The 18,261-nt window shown below is 39.9% G+C and overlaps 1 protein-coding gene across 1 annotated transcript in view; it reads left to right on the top strand.

Moving 5' to 3' along the window:
* The window catches only part of ITGB6 (integrin subunit beta 6), a 140,282-nt gene that overhangs the window by 78,759 nt on the left and 43,262 nt on the right, over nt 1-18,261 (top strand). Inside the window, 1 exon segment of the mRNA XM_017869141.1 lies at nt 1,731-1,826. Coding sequence (XP_017724630.1) covers nt 1,731-1,826 — 96 coding nt within the window.

Raw genomic sequence — 18,261 nt, 5'->3', positions numbered from 1 at the left:
GAATATTTTCCCCAAACATTTGATCAGTAGTATTCCCCAAATGTGTATATTCTTTAATCACATACTCTGCCTTTTCATATTACAATATCAGTGAGGATAGCCACATGTTGTCTTTTAGTCAGTGAGGGGCCAGAAACTGGAAAATTGATCCCTTTTTCATTACCCTTTTCTTGCAACTTTTCAAAAGCTCCACAAAAAGCTCCGTCTTGAACGAGGCAAGATCATAAAAGCTAACACTACCTATTGCCTAATATGACCTTCTCAGCTAATAAATGTTCAAGTCCTCCTTTCTGAATAAGTTGAAACAAATCCACAGAAGCCAGAGACCATATCTATGCCTGTCTGCAACATAGCCCCCAGGTCCTCTGAGCACTTCCTGTGTACTCAAAACTTGGGCCAGATTCCTCAGGCCAAAAAAATAATACAAGGTGGTTCCTGGCTTTGAACTTACAATATGGTTGTGGGAATTAAACCAGCAGATCTGATTCAAATAGAAAACCAGCTTCGCTCACCTACGAAGGGCTATGTGGTATGATCCTGGCTACACACTAGCACAGCAGCTGAGGGGTGTGGTAACATGTGGAGATAAGGAGAGACTGGCACTGGAGGGATTTAGGCATCAGCATAAAGGATTTTATGCAGTTAAAAGCAGAGGAAATGGATACAATTTGGTATCTATATTAATAAAAATCCAAATGTGATGGAAATCACATATGACACAGCAATTTGCAGTTGGGTAATTTATTGCAGTATTTTGGGCAAAACTACACTTTTCTCTCAACTTGAACCCTATGCCTAAAGAAGACTTTAGATGAAAATACTCCAGTAGTACTGAGAATATGTGAATATTTCATATCAGTATACAGGAGGGCTTATTTATCAGTGTTCCTCCCTTTGGCTGACTTCTGTCATAATCAACATATTCTTAATTTAATTGTTAGCAGGCTAGTACCTCACTTGAGTTTCCTCTTTGTACTTTATTCACATTTAGATTCATATAATGGGCAAATGCACATCATGTTTTCCAAACTTGAAAAGTAAAGTCCATATTCAAATTTAAAAATTAAGCTTCTTTTATTTTTTGTAAAGTACTCCTATCACTAAGAATGAATATGCCAATGGAACAGAAGTACAATGTAGTTTTCAATTGTCCTGTGAAAATATTGCAGGATTCCATACAACCAACTTGTGATATTAAAAAGGCAGTAAAACCAAACCCAAGGATTAGTACAGGAATGTCATAGTATGTCATACCTCAGCAACCCTCATTCCACCTCATCCAATTCCAATAGGAGTTTCAGAGCTACAAGAGTCACCTCAGTCATGTATATCATAGTCCAACAGCCCCTCCCTCGACTGTAGCATCCCTAGCCTGCTGGTAAGTGTCACTTAGAAGGGAAAGAAATGTTTCTCTACCCTTGAAAATATGACACACTGTTAGTCTTTAAATAAATTTCAAATGGTCTTCTTAGAAGTGGCAGACCATGATACACAACATCAACAGGAACTGACTCTTAGGACTTGATTGGATTTATAAGATTTAGAAAAAGATTATTAAACCAACTACATGAATAATGCTAATTGTGTATTTGTTTACTTAGCGTGATAGAGCTATAATGCCTGTGAGCATTGAAATGCCAAACTCAGAAAGATATCTTTGAAATCAATATTCCTTTCTTTATTTACATTATTTTACTGAGATGATGCAAAATAATATATGTTAATTTTAGGAATATCCAACAATTGGACAACTCATTGATAAACTGGTACAAAACAACGTGTTATTGATCTTCGCTGTAACCCAAGAACAAGTTCATTTATATGAGGTAAGCAAAAATATCTTGGGAAATTCCTTCAAGGAGATTATGTGACATGAAACTTTAACTCTGTGAGTTTAACACATGGGAAGACCATTAGATAATCATTAACACATACCAAATGTACTGGGCATTTGGCTAAGTGGACTCATTTAGTGCTTGCAATTTAAATTGTAAACACCGAGGTGCAGCAGGGCATGGGGAGCAGATAAGGTGGGATGAGAAAGACTGAGTTAAGGAAATCAAACAGATAGACTGGAGGAGAGTATCAACAAATATAGGACCACCTACCTAAAAGAAAATTTATTCTCTGTCCCCTTGAATTATTTCATCTGATGAGGGAGTTAACAGAGAACAGAGAAAATCTGAAGAGTGGGAGGAGAATTGACTTCACCTTCTTTGGCATTTGCAAATTAGATACTTAGAAAAGACACACACAGAGACACAAGCTATTGAGAAGTGGAAAGTTAAAGGAAAAAACTTGTTATATGGGGCCAAAAAATAATTTATCCCTTAAACCAGCTGGATTTGCAGCTCAAGTGTTTGAATGGAAGCACCAACTGGAAAAAGGGAACGGTTTCATTAGATGAGGTGCTGTCCCCAAACCACCGTGCAAAGTGCAAAAAAATACGACATATGCACATACAAAAGATTTCTGTGGTTTTTTCCCAGCCTAGGAAAAGTAATATGTCAAATGCCCTGAATTGATTTACTCCTAATCTACAGTTTTACAGAGAAGTAAGGAGTCTTTAGCAGGGGCCCTAAAAATAATGCAGAGAAATTAAATAGTCTGTGCCTTCTGTGCAGAAGCGTCAAATGCTCCTAAATACAGAGTTTGATCTCTCATTCCTTTTGAAAGGACCCCTTAACTTGCTTGGTGACTTCACAGGGCTTCTGAAACTCTCAGATTATGTCACAGAAGGTTTTGATTAAATGCCACTCACTACTAAGGACGGTACAGCCCCATGAACTTGCATCAGGTTCTGTAGAAAGGATCCAGCAGGAGATGCTATCTTGCATTTTGAATGAGAGGAGGGTATTGTACTCCCAGGTGAGATTGCCTTCTGCTGCAAACCAAGGAAGTTCCTTGCAATCAAGCTCCATACTTGAAACCTTTGTTCTACACAGAGACCATGTGGGTTCACCTGATCTGGGCATTTTCTTCAGGCTTTTTAGTATGTGATATTTGTTTCCAGTGGTTTTAAGTAGTAGAGTTGCAGTTGAGACTTTTTTTTAAATACCCCCAAATACAATAGTGAGTCTATTCTGCCTTTGATCCTTAAGGCTAGTGTGAGAGGACCCTGGGGGTCACAACACCTTCTCCACAGCAAGGCTCCAGTTTAGGAGTGGGAGAAGGAGTTGCACAGGACTTTTCTTCAAAGGGGAGTCTAGGGAATGCGATTGATGATCATGAACATAGACTTCCATAACTCACTTTGGTAATAGTCTTTAAGACTCACAACTCATTTATACGTCTCCCCAAAACCGCTATTAAAAAGACAGAGGAAGATGAAAAATCACTACATGGCAAAACAGAATCTGTCGGGTTTAAGCTAGTTGCATCCATGATTCCCCCGTTGCAAGGGAAATGATCATTTCCGAGGAAAATGCCAGATTAGAGCCTGCCTCTAATGTAACAGCAGGACATCGATTTTGCCTGTCTTCTAATCTCATTATGAGGTGAATTTATGTTCTGTCATGATCTGTGGTCTTTACCATCCAGCCTTCACTAAATTCAAAGGGACATTTTCAGGGGGTCATGTGACAGTCCAGGTCAGCCACCCGCTCTATGACTCTGACCATTTCATTGTTTCATTTTTATTTTGATGGGCTCATCATTCCATCTGTATTAGTGGGGGCAGGCAGCAGCCTGGCCTAAAGATAATAACAGCAACATTGCACGTCCTTGAAGCCTTCACGCAGCATGAAAATGCTGATCTTCCCTTTTATTGACAATGAAAACTGAAAATGGTCCACTAGTGGCTTGTGTTGCCTTTCAATTCACATCTTTTAGGAGTCCTGTGTGTGCAGGAGTCCTGTGCAATTTGATGTTTGGATAACTGTGATATAAGGAACGTAGCTACTGAAGAATCACTGAAAAATAAAAACCAGTGATAGAATAAATAAAGTGATTAGGTGGTTAGATCTCATGAAAATTCCAGAAGGAAAATTATTTGCCCAAGTTACATGTTAAGCATAGTTACTTGCCTGCACAGGCAGCACAGGTTTAGGTTCAACGAAGGCCCTGTCTGCAGCAAATTAAATTTATGTTGCCCACTCATGGAATGCAGGAAAAATGACTTTTTTTTAGTAATTGTGGTAGGATGCTTTGGACTGCCCAGGTGTGTAGTGTGCCTGTACATTGTTATAACAGAGATGAACGGTGAAAAGCATGAAGTAAGCAGTTTTGCCTTTAGTTCAGTATGACTGTAGTGTGCACCCCAGACTCCAGCCAACAGAATATTTTTGAACAAACTTATTATTATGAATAGTTTCCTGTTTGTCCAATTATAGGGTTCAAAAGATAATGATGATAATAGACTGAGCAGTGGGTAGTATATTACATTCTAGAGCTAACTACCATTTTGAATCAGGATTCAATTACCCAAGTTAAAAAAAGGTTTTTATATTTCCTCTGTTATTTTAAAATGTTTACTGTTCATTTACGATAGATAGTATCAGGCCACTAAACCTTAACTGTCTTATTTGAATAGTTTCCTAGTGAGCTATTGAGATAAAAAGCAATTAAATCAATATTCTTGATGATGTCGTCGAATCTTATTGTTAATCACTGTGGGCTATTTCCAAGGCTTCAAAATATCCTATATCTATTCAAAATACCTACATCTGGCTTGAAAAGATGACTTTAGTGAAGTTAATAGCAATAATTATTATATGACCTGGTATTTGTGATGTAATGCTGACACACAGCAATTAGAAAGTAAACAAGAAGTATACTGGTACTTCCAGTTTACTCACTAACTTCTGTGACCACTGATTAATATCTCTTGGCTGTTAGGACAAAGCAATGTTTCTAAAGCCTGAGAGAAGGGGAGTACAAGCAGGTTTTTATGCAGCCAAAGAGACCTTTCCTCTGGAGACAAAAACCCCTCAATCATTAGCTCTTTGAGGAGAATAACAGGTCTCACCCATCTGTTTAGGCCAATTCTCGAAGCACAGTAGATTCTCAGTAGCTTTTGTGAAATGAATTACAAATTGCAATAAAAGCACTTCATCTTTTCTAAAATTGGGTCAAGAGAAAGACTTGGAGTTTTACGTGACAAATACTTGTTAAGATTGAGGAAGCCCATGTGCACAGAGCAAGGGGAGGCACCTGACCATTGCCAGGAACTTCTGCAGCCCTGGCTGTCCCTTCTTCCATCTCTCCCACACTGGACGCAGATGGCAATGAGGAAAGAACACTCTGCCATCAATCTCAGGACCAAAATATTGGAGAAGCTCTGCAGCCTTCTAGCAGGCCATAAAAGGAACACCCTGAGCAAGTACCCACCTGATGACCATTAGATCTATAAACAAACATAAAGAGCAGCCACATATGCCATGAACCTGATGTCCTTGTGTGGCTTGTGGAAATTATCCACCATACATAAGTTTCCATTTTTTAGGAATCAATAACCCAGCTATTATTTTACCTCTTCTTTCTTTTACTTGGTTCTTTTGAGCTTTTCACTGCAGCAAGGGAGGAATAGAGGCAGAGAAAATAGAGAAAGAAAATAAAAATTGGACCCCTTTGCTATTTGTTAGCCTGTTCTATTGTTGTTTTGTTTTATAATGTTCCTGTTGGAAAGATCAAAACAATTTTGCTCCAGTGGAAATCTCTTTATCTCTCTGGCCTCAGTTTTAGAAAATAAAAGATTCGGTGGGAAGACTTCCAGCCTCAACAGTCAATGACCTTGATTCTGGAGGAGGGAAATTACCATGAATTCCAATGATCTCCACACAAATAACAAAGTTTAGTAACCTGTAATGTAGCTAATTTTAGGGCACAGTCTAGATATTCTTTATCCTATCAATCTCATTCTGTAGTGGATGGAGTATTCCAAACTTACGATTTTAGTAAAAATAAAATCATCTAGGAGTAAAACGACAACTTCTGGATTATAAGACATCTCCATGTAGGTAATAAATTGCTCTTTATTTAAGTGTAATGGAAAGTATTTTCATTTCTCCTTAATTGATAGTATCTGGGAACAAAGACTGAGGAGGGCCAGCTGCCTACACTTTCCTAGTTATTGAAAACATCCCTTAGAGAGGGAGGATTTGGAAATAAACCTTATGTCCTCAGATTATCAGTCAGTTGTTGGGAGTATTTTCCAAGCGAATTGATAAATCCTAACCATGAAAAATCATCAGTTACTCCTTAGATCACACATAGTACTTTTCTTCTAAAGAACTCAAAGCCTCATAATTGAGAAAGTAAACACAAGAAAGAAAAAGCTACAGGTTTGAAGCAGGACCTTAATGAAATGCCTGATTAAGCCAATACTTGCAGAAATATAAAATGAGATTTTTCTTTTTTCTTGAGACAGAGTCTCACTCTGTTGCCCAGGCTGGAGTGCAGTGGCATGATCTCAGCTCACTGTACCCTCCACCTCCCAGGTTCAAGTGATTCTCGTGCCTCAGCCTCCCGAGTAGCTAGGATTACAGATGTGCGCCACCACGCCCAGCTAATTTTTGTATTTTTAGTAGAGACGGGGTTTCGTCATGTTAGTTCACCAAACTGATCTCAAACTCCTGGCCACATGTGAACCACAAACCTCGGCCTCCCAAAGTGCTGGGATTACAGGTGTGAGCCACTGTGCCGGATCTAAAATGTGATTTAAATAATGCAAGGTCTAAATGCTTTGAGATTTACACAACACACAGGATATCAAGTCATTCATCCCTTCATTTCTCAAACATATCATGAGTACCTCCCGTGAACTAGGCCAAAGTTTGTGACTATAGAGGAGAATAAGATGTAGTGCCTGACTTAAGAAGTCTCAGAGAGCATCAGCAGACTTGTAAACTAATAGTTTGCCTAAAAAACAGAATGAGGGCATTTTAGAGTTGTGTTCTGGAAAGAGACTCCAGCTGAGGGGTCAGAGTTTTCATGTCTGTCAATGTTTTTATTCTTTTCTATTCACCATCTTTCTTATAAGGAGCAGCAAATTAATCAGCAATCATAAAACTGCTTTTGATGCTAACAGTATCATGGTATTTGGATCAAGTCTTTCACTTTATAGGGGTGAGGGCTAGAGATGATATGCAACTATGACTATGATAATAATAGTGTAATAGGGAACGTTTGTCGAGAGCTTATTAGGTGGCAGCCTGGGGGTTCAGGATTTTGCACTCATTTTATCATTTAAACTCCCTCTTATGGCTAAGAACCCAAAATAGCAAAGCAAACTGCATGTAACAGCCAAGATCTGAACCCAGACAATCTGAATCTACAGTCACAATCACTGAGATAACTCACACTTGAACCTGGGGTGCTGTAGTGAAAAAGCAGACCACTAGACCACCAGAGACGCAGACTTTAAAATAAAGTTACCACTTTTTTTTTTTTTTTTTTTTGACAGAGTCTCCCTCTGTTGCCCAGGCTGAAGTACAGTGGCACAACCTCAGCTCACAGCAACCTCTGCCTCCTGGGTTCAAGAGATTCTCCAGCCTCAGCCTCCTAAGTAACTGGGATTACAGGCGTGTGCCACCACACCCAGCTAATTTGTATGTTTTTAGTAGAGACAGGGTTTCACCATGTTGGCCAGGCTGGTCTCGAACTCCTGACCTCAAATGATCCACCCACCTCGACCTCCCAAAATGCTGGAATTACAGGTGTGAGCCACTGCTCCTGGTTAAGTAACCAGCTTTAAAAAGTACAGAACCCAAGGGTGGAGCAGAGCTGCCTGACAGATAAACCAATAGATTAATTCCCTATTAATTGCAGAGTGCTTTAAGATCAGGAAATACATCATCTAGGGTTCTTCCCTATTGCTGTTAATTTGGATGAAGAGAGCAATTTAAAGATGCATAGACTTGAAAAAAGAGAGACACTCGGATTCTGCCTCGTGGGTTGTTTAAGCTCTGGGTGGTAAGAACAGGCCACACAGCTAGGGAATATTATGCATTGGGTCAGCATATCTAAAACAGCTACTATCTATGGTAATCACAATCTATGGTTCCAATCAAAGTGAGAAATTGGGGGCATGTGGTCTGACCAAGACTATAGGTTTATTATGATCATACAGTTCAAGCATATGGAAAAATAGAGTAACATAGTAAACACCCAGATAGGCACAGTGGCTCATCCCAGCATTTTGGGGGCTGAGGTGGGTGGATCACCCCAGGTCAGGAGTTCAAGAGCAGCCTGCCCAACATGGCAAGACCCTGTCTCTACTAAAAATATAAAACATTAGCCAGGTGTGGTGGCACATGCCTGTAATCCCAGCTACTCGGGAGGCTGGGGCAGGAGAATCACTTGAACCTGGGAGGCAGAGGTTGCAGTGAGCCAAGATCGCACCATTGTACTCCAGCCTGGGCAACAAATAATAATAATAATAATAATAATAATAATAATAATAATAAATAAACACTCACATACTTATTGCCAGTTTTCTCACATTGTAACATTTTGCTACCATACTTGCTTTAGATTTTTTAAGCAAATGAAACATCCCAGATCCAGTTGCATGCTGTGTAACTGCCCAACTCTGGTCTAGTTCCCTTCTCCTTCTACAGAGGTAACCAGTATCCTGAACTTAGTATTTGTCATCTCACATTTGTTTTTTGTGCTATTAAAAATGTGTGTGTGTGTGTGTATATATATATATATATATATATGTCCATAACTCATAACTAATTATGTAGTTTTGGCTCATAAGCTTAATTTCATGCTGTACATATTATTTTACCCTTTGCTTTTGACTGAATGTTAAATATTTGGGGTTTTTTATTATATTTTCTTATTATGTGAGATACACATAACATAAACTTCACATTTTAGCCATTTTTAAGTGTTAGTTCTGTAGCATTAAGCACTTGAAGCACTCTGCCATTTATAGATAATTTATCTATTGGTTCATCTGCCAGGTATTAAAACATTGTTAAGCTCAATGGTCTGTTTTTGAGGCTTGTCCATGGAGATACGTATAGCTATAGTTTACTCCACCCACTGCTATGCACGCTCCATTCACAGTATTATGGGCAATGTGTTCATTCTGCAAAGTGAGGGCGTCAGGTCACTTCCGATTGTGCAGCATTACAAATGTTGCAGCCATGCACATCTTTGCACACATATGCTCTATTGAGAAGTGAAATCCCTAGGTTGCAGGGGAAATGGCATCTGTAATTTTACTGAGTTTGTCCAAGTTGCTTTCCAAAGTAGTTTTATCAGTTACTCTCCCACCAGCAATGTAATGTGGAAGTATGGCCAAAACAAAACAAAACTTTAAATTATTCTTTTTTTGATTATAAAACTAATATATACTATTTGCAAAAAGAAAAGTGAAGAGCAATACAGAAAACCCAAAGATGAAAACAAAGATCACTCGTAAACTCACCACTCAGACAAGCTAACACTGTTGACATTTTAGAATAAGTTTTTCTGGCGGAGCATGGTGGTTCATTCACGCCTGTGATCCCAGCACTTTGGAAGGTGGGTGGACCACTTGAGGTCAGGAGTTCAAGAACAGCCTGGCCAACATGGTGAAATCCCATCTCCACTAAAAATACAAAATTAGCCAAGTGTGGTGGCATGTGCCTGTAGTCCCAGCTACTTGAGAGGCTGAGGCAGGAGAATCTCTTAAACCTGGGAGGTGGAGGTTGCAGTGAGCTGAGATCATGCCACTGCACTTCAGCCTGGGTGACAGAGTGAGACTCTGTCTCAAAAAAAAAAAAAAAAAGTAAGTTTTTCCTATTTTCTTTGCATATATTTAAACATTGCATATATATTAAAACATTGCTAAGCTCAATGGTCTGTTTTTGAGGCTTGTCCATGGAGATACATATAGCTATAGTTTACTCCACCCACTGCTATGCACGCTCCATTCACAGTATTATGGGCAATGTGTTCATTCTGCAAGTGAGGGCGTCAGGTCACTTCCGATTGTGCAGCATTACTGGTATTTATTGTATTAACTGGTATAATATTGTACAATTAAGTATGTTCAAATTTTTTGAATGTTTATATATGTATAGTCTTATAAAGGCATACAAATTAAATTACGTGTAGTTATACATCAAAATTTTTATTAATAAGAATAACTAAATGAAATCAAAATCATCCTACAAAATTCTGAGCTTATAGTTGCCATACTTATAGGTGTCTACTTTTAAAATAAAAGCAAACTTGTCCTTTCCCACCAGCAGCCCAAAACCTGTGCAAGTACTGCATTTTTACCTCCTGGGTTGCTTTTTACATATTCACATAATACTTAGTTACTTTTTTACATTAAGAGGACCAATAAATTATTTCTAGTTTCATTTTCTTATCCCTGAAAGTGCCCCTTTGGTGAAGACTTTGACATCTGTGAACAAAACTCCTCTCTTTCAGCTAACTGCTGAAAGCTGTGTAATTCCCCTTCTCCACTTTATCTGGGTCTCACAGCACAAAGGGACTCCTGTCTAATTCAATTACATGTGTATCCTCTAAAGCCTTTCCTACGGTTGCGGTTGGCTACTCTATGTGAGGCTGGACCGGACTGTAAGTTTGAAGGGAGCTTACCCAGCTTGTATCACTATGCCGGAGTCTAACAGCAATGAAGCATTTTCCACATGGCATAGCCTTTGAAATAATCACATATGGCATCAAGGCACAAAAGGACAAGTGAAACTGATAGCCCCCTGGACATCAGAAGAGTTTAAGAGTATTATCTATTTTCATTTTATGCCTGATTATCCAAAAGAGCCCCAAATATCCTACCAAGGGACTAGTATTAATGATAACATAGCTTAATATTTTGTTGTGTTGGCAGTATTGAATCTTCAGAAAGTAAACAGAAAATTTTGGAATCATTTGTTGAGCTTGAACAGTTGAGGTAATTATTTATGAATTCAAGATTTGGCACACTTTTTTCTATAGGGTTTTCAGATTCAGCACATAAAAATCCAGGAGATCCAGTTAAATTCAAATGTCAAATAAGCAACAAATTATTAGTAGTATAAATATGTCCCATGCAATATTTGGACCACAGGTACACTAAAAATTTTTCATTGTTTCTCTGCTTTCCAATTTATCTGAGCATTCTGTATTTTATCTGGCAGCCTATCTACAAATGGTCAAATAGTAAGTTAGGCATTGTGGCCACAGTTTTTCAACTCTCATTGTAGCATAAAAGCAGCCATGGACAATACGTAAATAAATGAGCATAGTTAGTTACAAAAACAAGCAACAGGCCAAATATGGCCCGTGGGACATAGCCAATCCCTGCCTTTGTTCGTTCATTCTACAAATATTTATGTGTTTTCCATGTGCCAAGCACTGGACTAGGCCCTAGGAGTATAGAGGAGAATAAAAAAAGACCTTGTTTTGTCCTCGTGGACTAGTCGGGGGAAATAGACAAGAAACAATTAATGAAAAACAACCAATTACAACTTTTAATACTGTTATTAAAGAAATGGAAAAGAATAGTGTGCAGCCATGGACCATAATTAAGGGGAAAAAAGTGAGACTTTCCTTGGATAGAATTTTCATGGAAGGTGCCTTTCCAGAAGTGATAATGAGGAAGCAAGCTGAAGGCTGAGGAGTTTTCAAGAGGCAAAGGCATAGGCAAAGGCATGTGCAAAGGCCCTGAGGCAGCAAAGGACTCAGTTCCCAGTGAGCTTGAGAAAAGGAGAAAAGGCCAGTTGGCCTGGAGTGAGTAGGGGTAGAAGGAGATGGAGTGGGAGAGGCAGGCAGAAACCAGACCCTTCAATCTTGAAGGCAGTGGGAAGTAAACCGGGTGCTGTTCTGTGGGTAGCAGGCATCCAAAAATACTTTTGTTGCTGGATATAGATGTCACAGGTGTATGACAGGCTGAAAACCCTGGATAAACTGTGGGTATATAGATTTAAAAACCTAATACCTTTATTTTCCAAATCACTACAACCCCTCTGATAGACTATTCTATACCAGCAGTTCTCAAACTTGGGTGCTCATTAGAATCAGGTAGGGAGCTTTACTAACAAACCCAATGTGTAGGCTACTCCCTGATCCAACTGAGTCAGTATCTCTGGGGCTGAGACCCAGACACCAATGGTTTTTGGTTTTTTCCCCCCTTTTTAACTGGTGTATCCAATCAACCTGGGGGATGGGGGCCTCTTAAAATTCAGACTCTCGTTCAAGAGGTCTGGGCTGGGGCCTGAGAGTCTGCATTTCTTTTCTTTTCTTTTTTTTCTTTTTTTTTTTTTTTGAGATGGAATCTCATTCTATTGCCCAGGCTGGAGTGCAGTGGTGCGATCTCAGCTCACTGCAATCTCCACCTCCTGGGTTCAAGCAATTCTCCTGCCTCAGCCTCCTGAGTAGCTGGGGCTATAAGCGCACACCACCACGCCCAGCTAATTTTTGTATTTTTAGTAGAGACGGGGTTTCTCCATGTTGACCAGGATGGCCTCTATCTATTGACCTCATGATCCACCCGCCTTGGCCTCCCAAAGTGCTGGAATTACAAACGTGAGCCACCGTGCCCGACCGAGAGTCTGCATTTCTAACAAGCTTCCAGATGATGTTGCTGCTGTCAGTCCACAAGTCACACTTCAAATATCAAGAGCTGAAACCTCTTTTGCAGTCCTTGCACATACACCTACTTGCTATTTTCTCGTCTCCTTCATTCCCTTCCTACTAGTCATCCTTCAAAGTTTTAATACATGCCGTTTGGCCTGCAAAGCACATAGGCTGCTACTAAACCCCACATTGCTTCCTATTTTAAAAGAGCTTTCTAAAGCTTTGGGACTTGAATTAGTCAGCAAAGGTCTGCAATTCCTTTCCAAAGGCAAGGTAATCTTATTAAGAGAAGATATGAAGTATCCTTAGGAACAAAATACTCATTGCAGCCTCTTTGTTCTCTAAGTCTCCATTCTCCAATGCCTTTCTGTACATTTGTTTGTCTCAGAACAGTCATGCACGGTGGGTCCATTTGTCTTCCCTTATCACTCTGTTACTGCTGCTGAGCACTCGCTCAGCTGTGTGCTCCAGCTTCTTGGCTGACAAGATAATTACATTCTGGGCAGACTGGGAGAAAGACAGGTAGTGCTCAAAAGTTCCGATGCTGACTACCTAGTCATTGCTGGGGCAGACTTCAAGATCAAGCACCTGATCTAATTAGCACACTCCCACCGCTACCTGCCTGCCTATGGAATGCTGACAATTGAAAGCCTGAAGGCAAAGCAGATATCATGCAATCCGGAGACAGACATTCATGCTACCCTTGTGCCAGGAACAATTACATGTTCTTTTTGGAATCTTGGGTGTCCTAGTAACACAGTTGAGCCTGGGGGTAAACTTTTGCATAATACTGGAAGCTCTGCATTTACTGATAATGAACCTGAGAACCAGCAGAATAAAACCCCACAAGAATGAAAGACCTCACGGGAAGAAAGCCTTCTGAAGAAGGACTCATTTCAGCAAACCCAGTCCGCCCCTAGCTCTGGAAGAGGCACACGGCTCCATGAAAGCGAGGCTTTGCCAGCAAAGAGCTGTTTTTCTTTGACCAGATAAGTAGCACAATACATTCCCCTAGGACTTTTTTTTTTTGCCTCTGTGCTTTTGCTACTTCCTACATTTCTTTCAAAATCTAGCCTTTGAGTTTGAAAGTCATTACAGCCACAACCCTTTTCTCCTTTTCTTTTGCTCTGGGTAGAAAAGTGCTCTATAATCTCTAAACCCTTATAATAAGTGTTCTATAATCTCTAAGTCCATATAGAGACATAGGCATGTGAATATATATGTGGCATTATTATCTTAAATTTCTAATAAGATTCCCACCCTCACTTGCTGCTGGCATTTGCACTAGTTTCTCTGGCAGAGGCCTAGTGGAGAAGAGTGAACAGTGGCTATAGAGTCAAGACCTATTTCTACCATGTATTCCATCTGTGACTGGACAAGGTACTTAACCTGTCCAGTTAAAACTAAGGCTTTAGGTTAAAGAAATCAAAAGAACCCTAGTCCAGTGTTATGGATTGAATCATGTCAGGCTCCCCCTTTAAAAAATATGTTAAAGATCTAATGCCCAGTACCACAGAATGTGACCTTATTTGGAAGCAGGTAGTGGTAGGAGGCAGGTTTGGGGTACTTTTAGCCTTGTCTAAACTGAGGGTTCCCTGAGCCAACAAGCCCTAGAGTAGGTAAAAAGCAATGGGGTCCACTCCCCATGCATTCCTGCCACTATTCCAAGGCTCTAACAAGGTCTCTCCAAGAGCCTTGGGTTTCTGAGGATGCAGGAGGTGCTTGGGGATGTCAAAAGGCTTGTGAGGACCTCTCAATACTGTTGTAAGGCCCCTGAGTTGGCAATTGCAACTCTTGAGGAAGGGGAGAGACATAGAAAGAAGCAGATGAGATTCCTGTGAGAGCCAAGGAGTCTGCCGGTCTACACCTCCCTTGGCTTTGTCCTCAGGTAGAGGAATCCGTTAGGAGCTGATGACTCTTTGTGGTCAAATACCCAACAGAACTGAGCCCCTTTCAGAATTACCTGCACTTTCTGCAATTTAAGTGGCATCTTGATTACCCGGAAGCATCCCCTCGATGACAACAACAATGAATCCTTCTCTATGCATTTGTCTTGGAATAGTCATACATTCTGTTGGCCCATTTCTATTGGGGGGCTAGACCTAGGAGTAGAATTGCTAGGTCATACAGTGTGCTTATGTTCAGCTTTAGTAGTTACTGCCAACTAGTTTTCCAAAATAGTTGTACCAGTTTACACTTCTACTACAAGTGTATGAGAGCATTGTCAGTTTTTTTTTAAATTTTAGCCATTCTAGTGAAGTGAGTGCACAGTGGCATCTCATTGTGGTTTTAATGTATTTTCCTCTAGAGATGCCTGATGTTGAACACTTCACATACTGATTTGCCACTTGCATATCCATTTTTATTAAGATGCCTTCTTCTTATTGCTATGTAGAATCGTTTAGATATTCTGGCCCCATGTCCTTGGTTAGATGCAGGTACCACAGGTATTTTCCTTCCACTCAGTGCCTCCTTCTCATACTCTTAAAGGCATCTTTTGAGAAGAAAATTCTTAATTTTTAAAAACAAATTTTTCGAGCAGTTTTAGGTTCACAGCAAAATTGAGTGGAAGGTATAGAGAGATTTCCCATATACCTCTTGTCTCCATAAATGTATAGCCTTCCCTATTATCATCATCTCCCACCACAGTAGAACATCTGTCATAACTGATGAACCTACATTGATACATCATTATCACCCAAAGTCCAGAGTTTACGTTAGGGTTCACTCTTGGTGTTGTACACTTTAGGAGTTATGTACAATTATTATGCATCCACCTTTGTAGTATCATACAGAGTAGTTTCACTGCTCTAAAACTTCTCTGTGCTCTGCCTATTCCTCCCTCTCTTACTGACCCCCAACCTCTGGCAACCACTCATTTTTTACTGGCTCCACAGTTTTGCCTTTTCCAAAATGCCATATAGTAGAAATGCTACTGTATTAGTCTGTTCTCACATTGCTATAAAGAACTACCCGGAACTGGGTAATTTATAAAGACAAGAGGTTTAATTGACTCAGAGTTCTGCAGGCTATACAGGAAGCATGGCTGGGGAGGCCTCAGGAAACTTACAATCATGGAAGAATGTGAGGGAAAAGCAGGCATGGAGAAGGAGGAAGAGAGAAGGGGGAGTTGCTACATGCTTTTAAACACCAGATCTCATGAGAGTTCACTCACTATTATGAGAACAGCAAGGGGAAACTTTGCCCCCATGAGCCAGTCACCTCCAACCAGGCCCCTTCTTCAACATTGGGGATTACAATTCAACATGAGATTTGGGCAAAGACACAAATCCAAACCATACCAACTACCATATGTAGCCTTTTCAGATTGGCTTCTTTCACTTAATAATATGCATTTAAACTTCCTCCATCTTCTCATAGCTTGATAACTCATTTCTTTGTAGCTCTGAATCATGCTTCATTTGATGAATACACCATAGCTTTTTTTTCTTTTTAACCTATTCACCTACTAAAGGACATCTTGGTGGCTTCTAGTTTTGGCAATTATGAATAAAGCAGGTATAAACATCTATGTACAGGATTTTGTGTGGACATAAGTGTTCAACTTTTTTTTTAATACTTTAAGTTCTAGGGTACATATGCACAAAGTGCAGGTTTGATACACAGGTATACATGTGCCATGTTGGTTTGCTGCACCCATCAACTCATCAATTACATTAGGTATTTCTCCTAATGCTATCCTTCCCCCAGTCACTGACAGACCTCAGTGTGTGATGTTCCCCGCCCTGTGTCCAGATGATCTCATTGTTCAATTTCCACCTATGAGTGAGAACATTCAGTGTTTGGTTTTCTGTTCTTGTGATAGTTTGCTGAGAATGATGGTTTCCAGCTTCATCCATGTCCCTGCAAAGGACATGAACTCATCCTTTTTTATGGCTGCATAGTATTCCATGGTGTATATGTGCTACATTTTCTTAATCTAGTCTGTCACTGATGGACATTTGGGTTGGTTCCAAGTCTTTGCTATTGTGAATAGTGCCGCAATAAACATACGTGTGCATGTGTCTTTATAAAATGTCTTCTTTTGAGAAATGTCTGTTCATATCCTTTGCCCACTTTTTGATGGGGTTGTTTGTTTTTTTCTTGTAAATTTGAGTTCTTTGTAGATTCTGGATATTAGCCTTTTGTCAGATGGATAGATTGCAAAAATTTTCTCCCACTCTGTAGGTTGCCTGTTCACTCTGATGGTAGTTTCTTTTACCGTGCAGAAGCTCTTTAGTTTAATTAGATCCCATTTGTCTATTTTGGCTTTTGTTGCCATTGCTTTTGGTGTTTTAGTCATGAAGTCCATGCCCATGCCTATATCCTGAATGGTATTGCCTAGGTTTTCTTCTAGAGTTTTTATAGTGTTAGGTTTAACGTTTAAGTCTTTAATCCATCTTGAATTAATTTTTGTATAAAGTATAAGGAAGGGATCCAGTTTCAGCTTTCTACTTATGGCTAGCCAATTTTCCCAGCACCATTTATTAAGTAGAGAATCCTTTCCCCGTTTCTTGTTTTTGTCAGGTTTGTCAAAGATCAGATGGTTGTAAATGTGTGGTGTTATTTCTGAGGCCTCTACTCTGTTCAGTTGGTCTATACATCTGTTTTGGTACCAGTACCATGCTGTTTGGTTACTGTAGCCTTGTAGTATAGTTTGAAGTTGGGTAGCATGATGCCTCCAGTTTTGTTCTTTTTGTTTAGGATTGTCTTGGCAATGCAGGCTCTTTTTTGGTTCCATAAGAACTTTAAAATAGTTTTTTCTCATTCTGTGAAGAAAGTCATTAGTAGCTTAATGGGGATGGCATTGAACCTATAAATTACTTTGGGCAGTATGACCATTTTCATGATATTGATTCTTCCTACCCATGAGCATGGAATGTTCTTCCATTTGTTTGTGTCCTCTTTGTTTTTTGAGATGGAGTGTCGCTCTGTCACCCAGGCTGGAGTGCATTGGCACCATCTCTGCTCGCTGAAAGCTCCATCCCCCAGGTTCATGCTGTTCTCCTGCCTCAGCCTCCCAAGTAGCTGGGACTACAGGTGCCCACCACCATGCCTGGCTAATTTTTTTGTATTTTTTTTTTTTAGTAGAGATGGGGTTTCACAGTGTTAGCCAGGATGGTCTCGATCTCTTGACCTCGTGGTCCACCTGCCTCGGCCTCCCAAAGTGCTGGGATTACAGGCATGAGCCACCACGACCAGCCTGTTTGTGTCCTCTTTTATTTCGTTGAGCAGTGGTTTGTAGTTCTCCTTGAAGAGGTCCTTCACATCCCTTGTAAGTTGGATTCCTAGGTATTTTATTCTCTTTGTAGCAATTGTGAATGGGAGTTCACTCATGATTTGGATCTCTGTTTGTTTGTTAATGGTGTATAGGAATGCTTGTGATTTTTGCACATTGATTTTGTATCCTGACTTTGCTGAAGTTGCTTATCAGCTTAAGGAGATTTTGGGCTGAGATGATGGGGTTTTCTAAATACACAATCATGTCATCTGCAAACAGGGACAATTTGACTTCCTCATTTCCTAGTTCAATACCCTTTATTTCTTTCTCTTGCCTGACTACCCTGACCAGAATTTCCAACACTATGTTGAATAGGAGTGGTCAGAAAGGTCATTCTTGTCTTGTCCCAGTTTTCAGAGGGAATGCTTCCAGTTTTTGCCCATTCAGTATGGTATTGGCTTTTGGTTTGCCATAAATAGCTCTTATTATTTTGAGATACATTCCATCAATACCTAGNTTAT

This window comes from Rhinopithecus bieti, unplaced genomic scaffold, assembly GCF_001698545.2.
Source record: "Rhinopithecus bieti isolate Rb0 unplaced genomic scaffold, ASM169854v2 scaffold_4600, whole genome shotgun sequence".
NCBI lineage: Eukaryota > Metazoa > Chordata > Mammalia > Primates > Cercopithecidae > Rhinopithecus > Rhinopithecus bieti.
The sequence above is the reverse complement of the archived record's forward strand: the minus strand, read 5'-3'. Positions and strand labels throughout refer to the sequence as shown.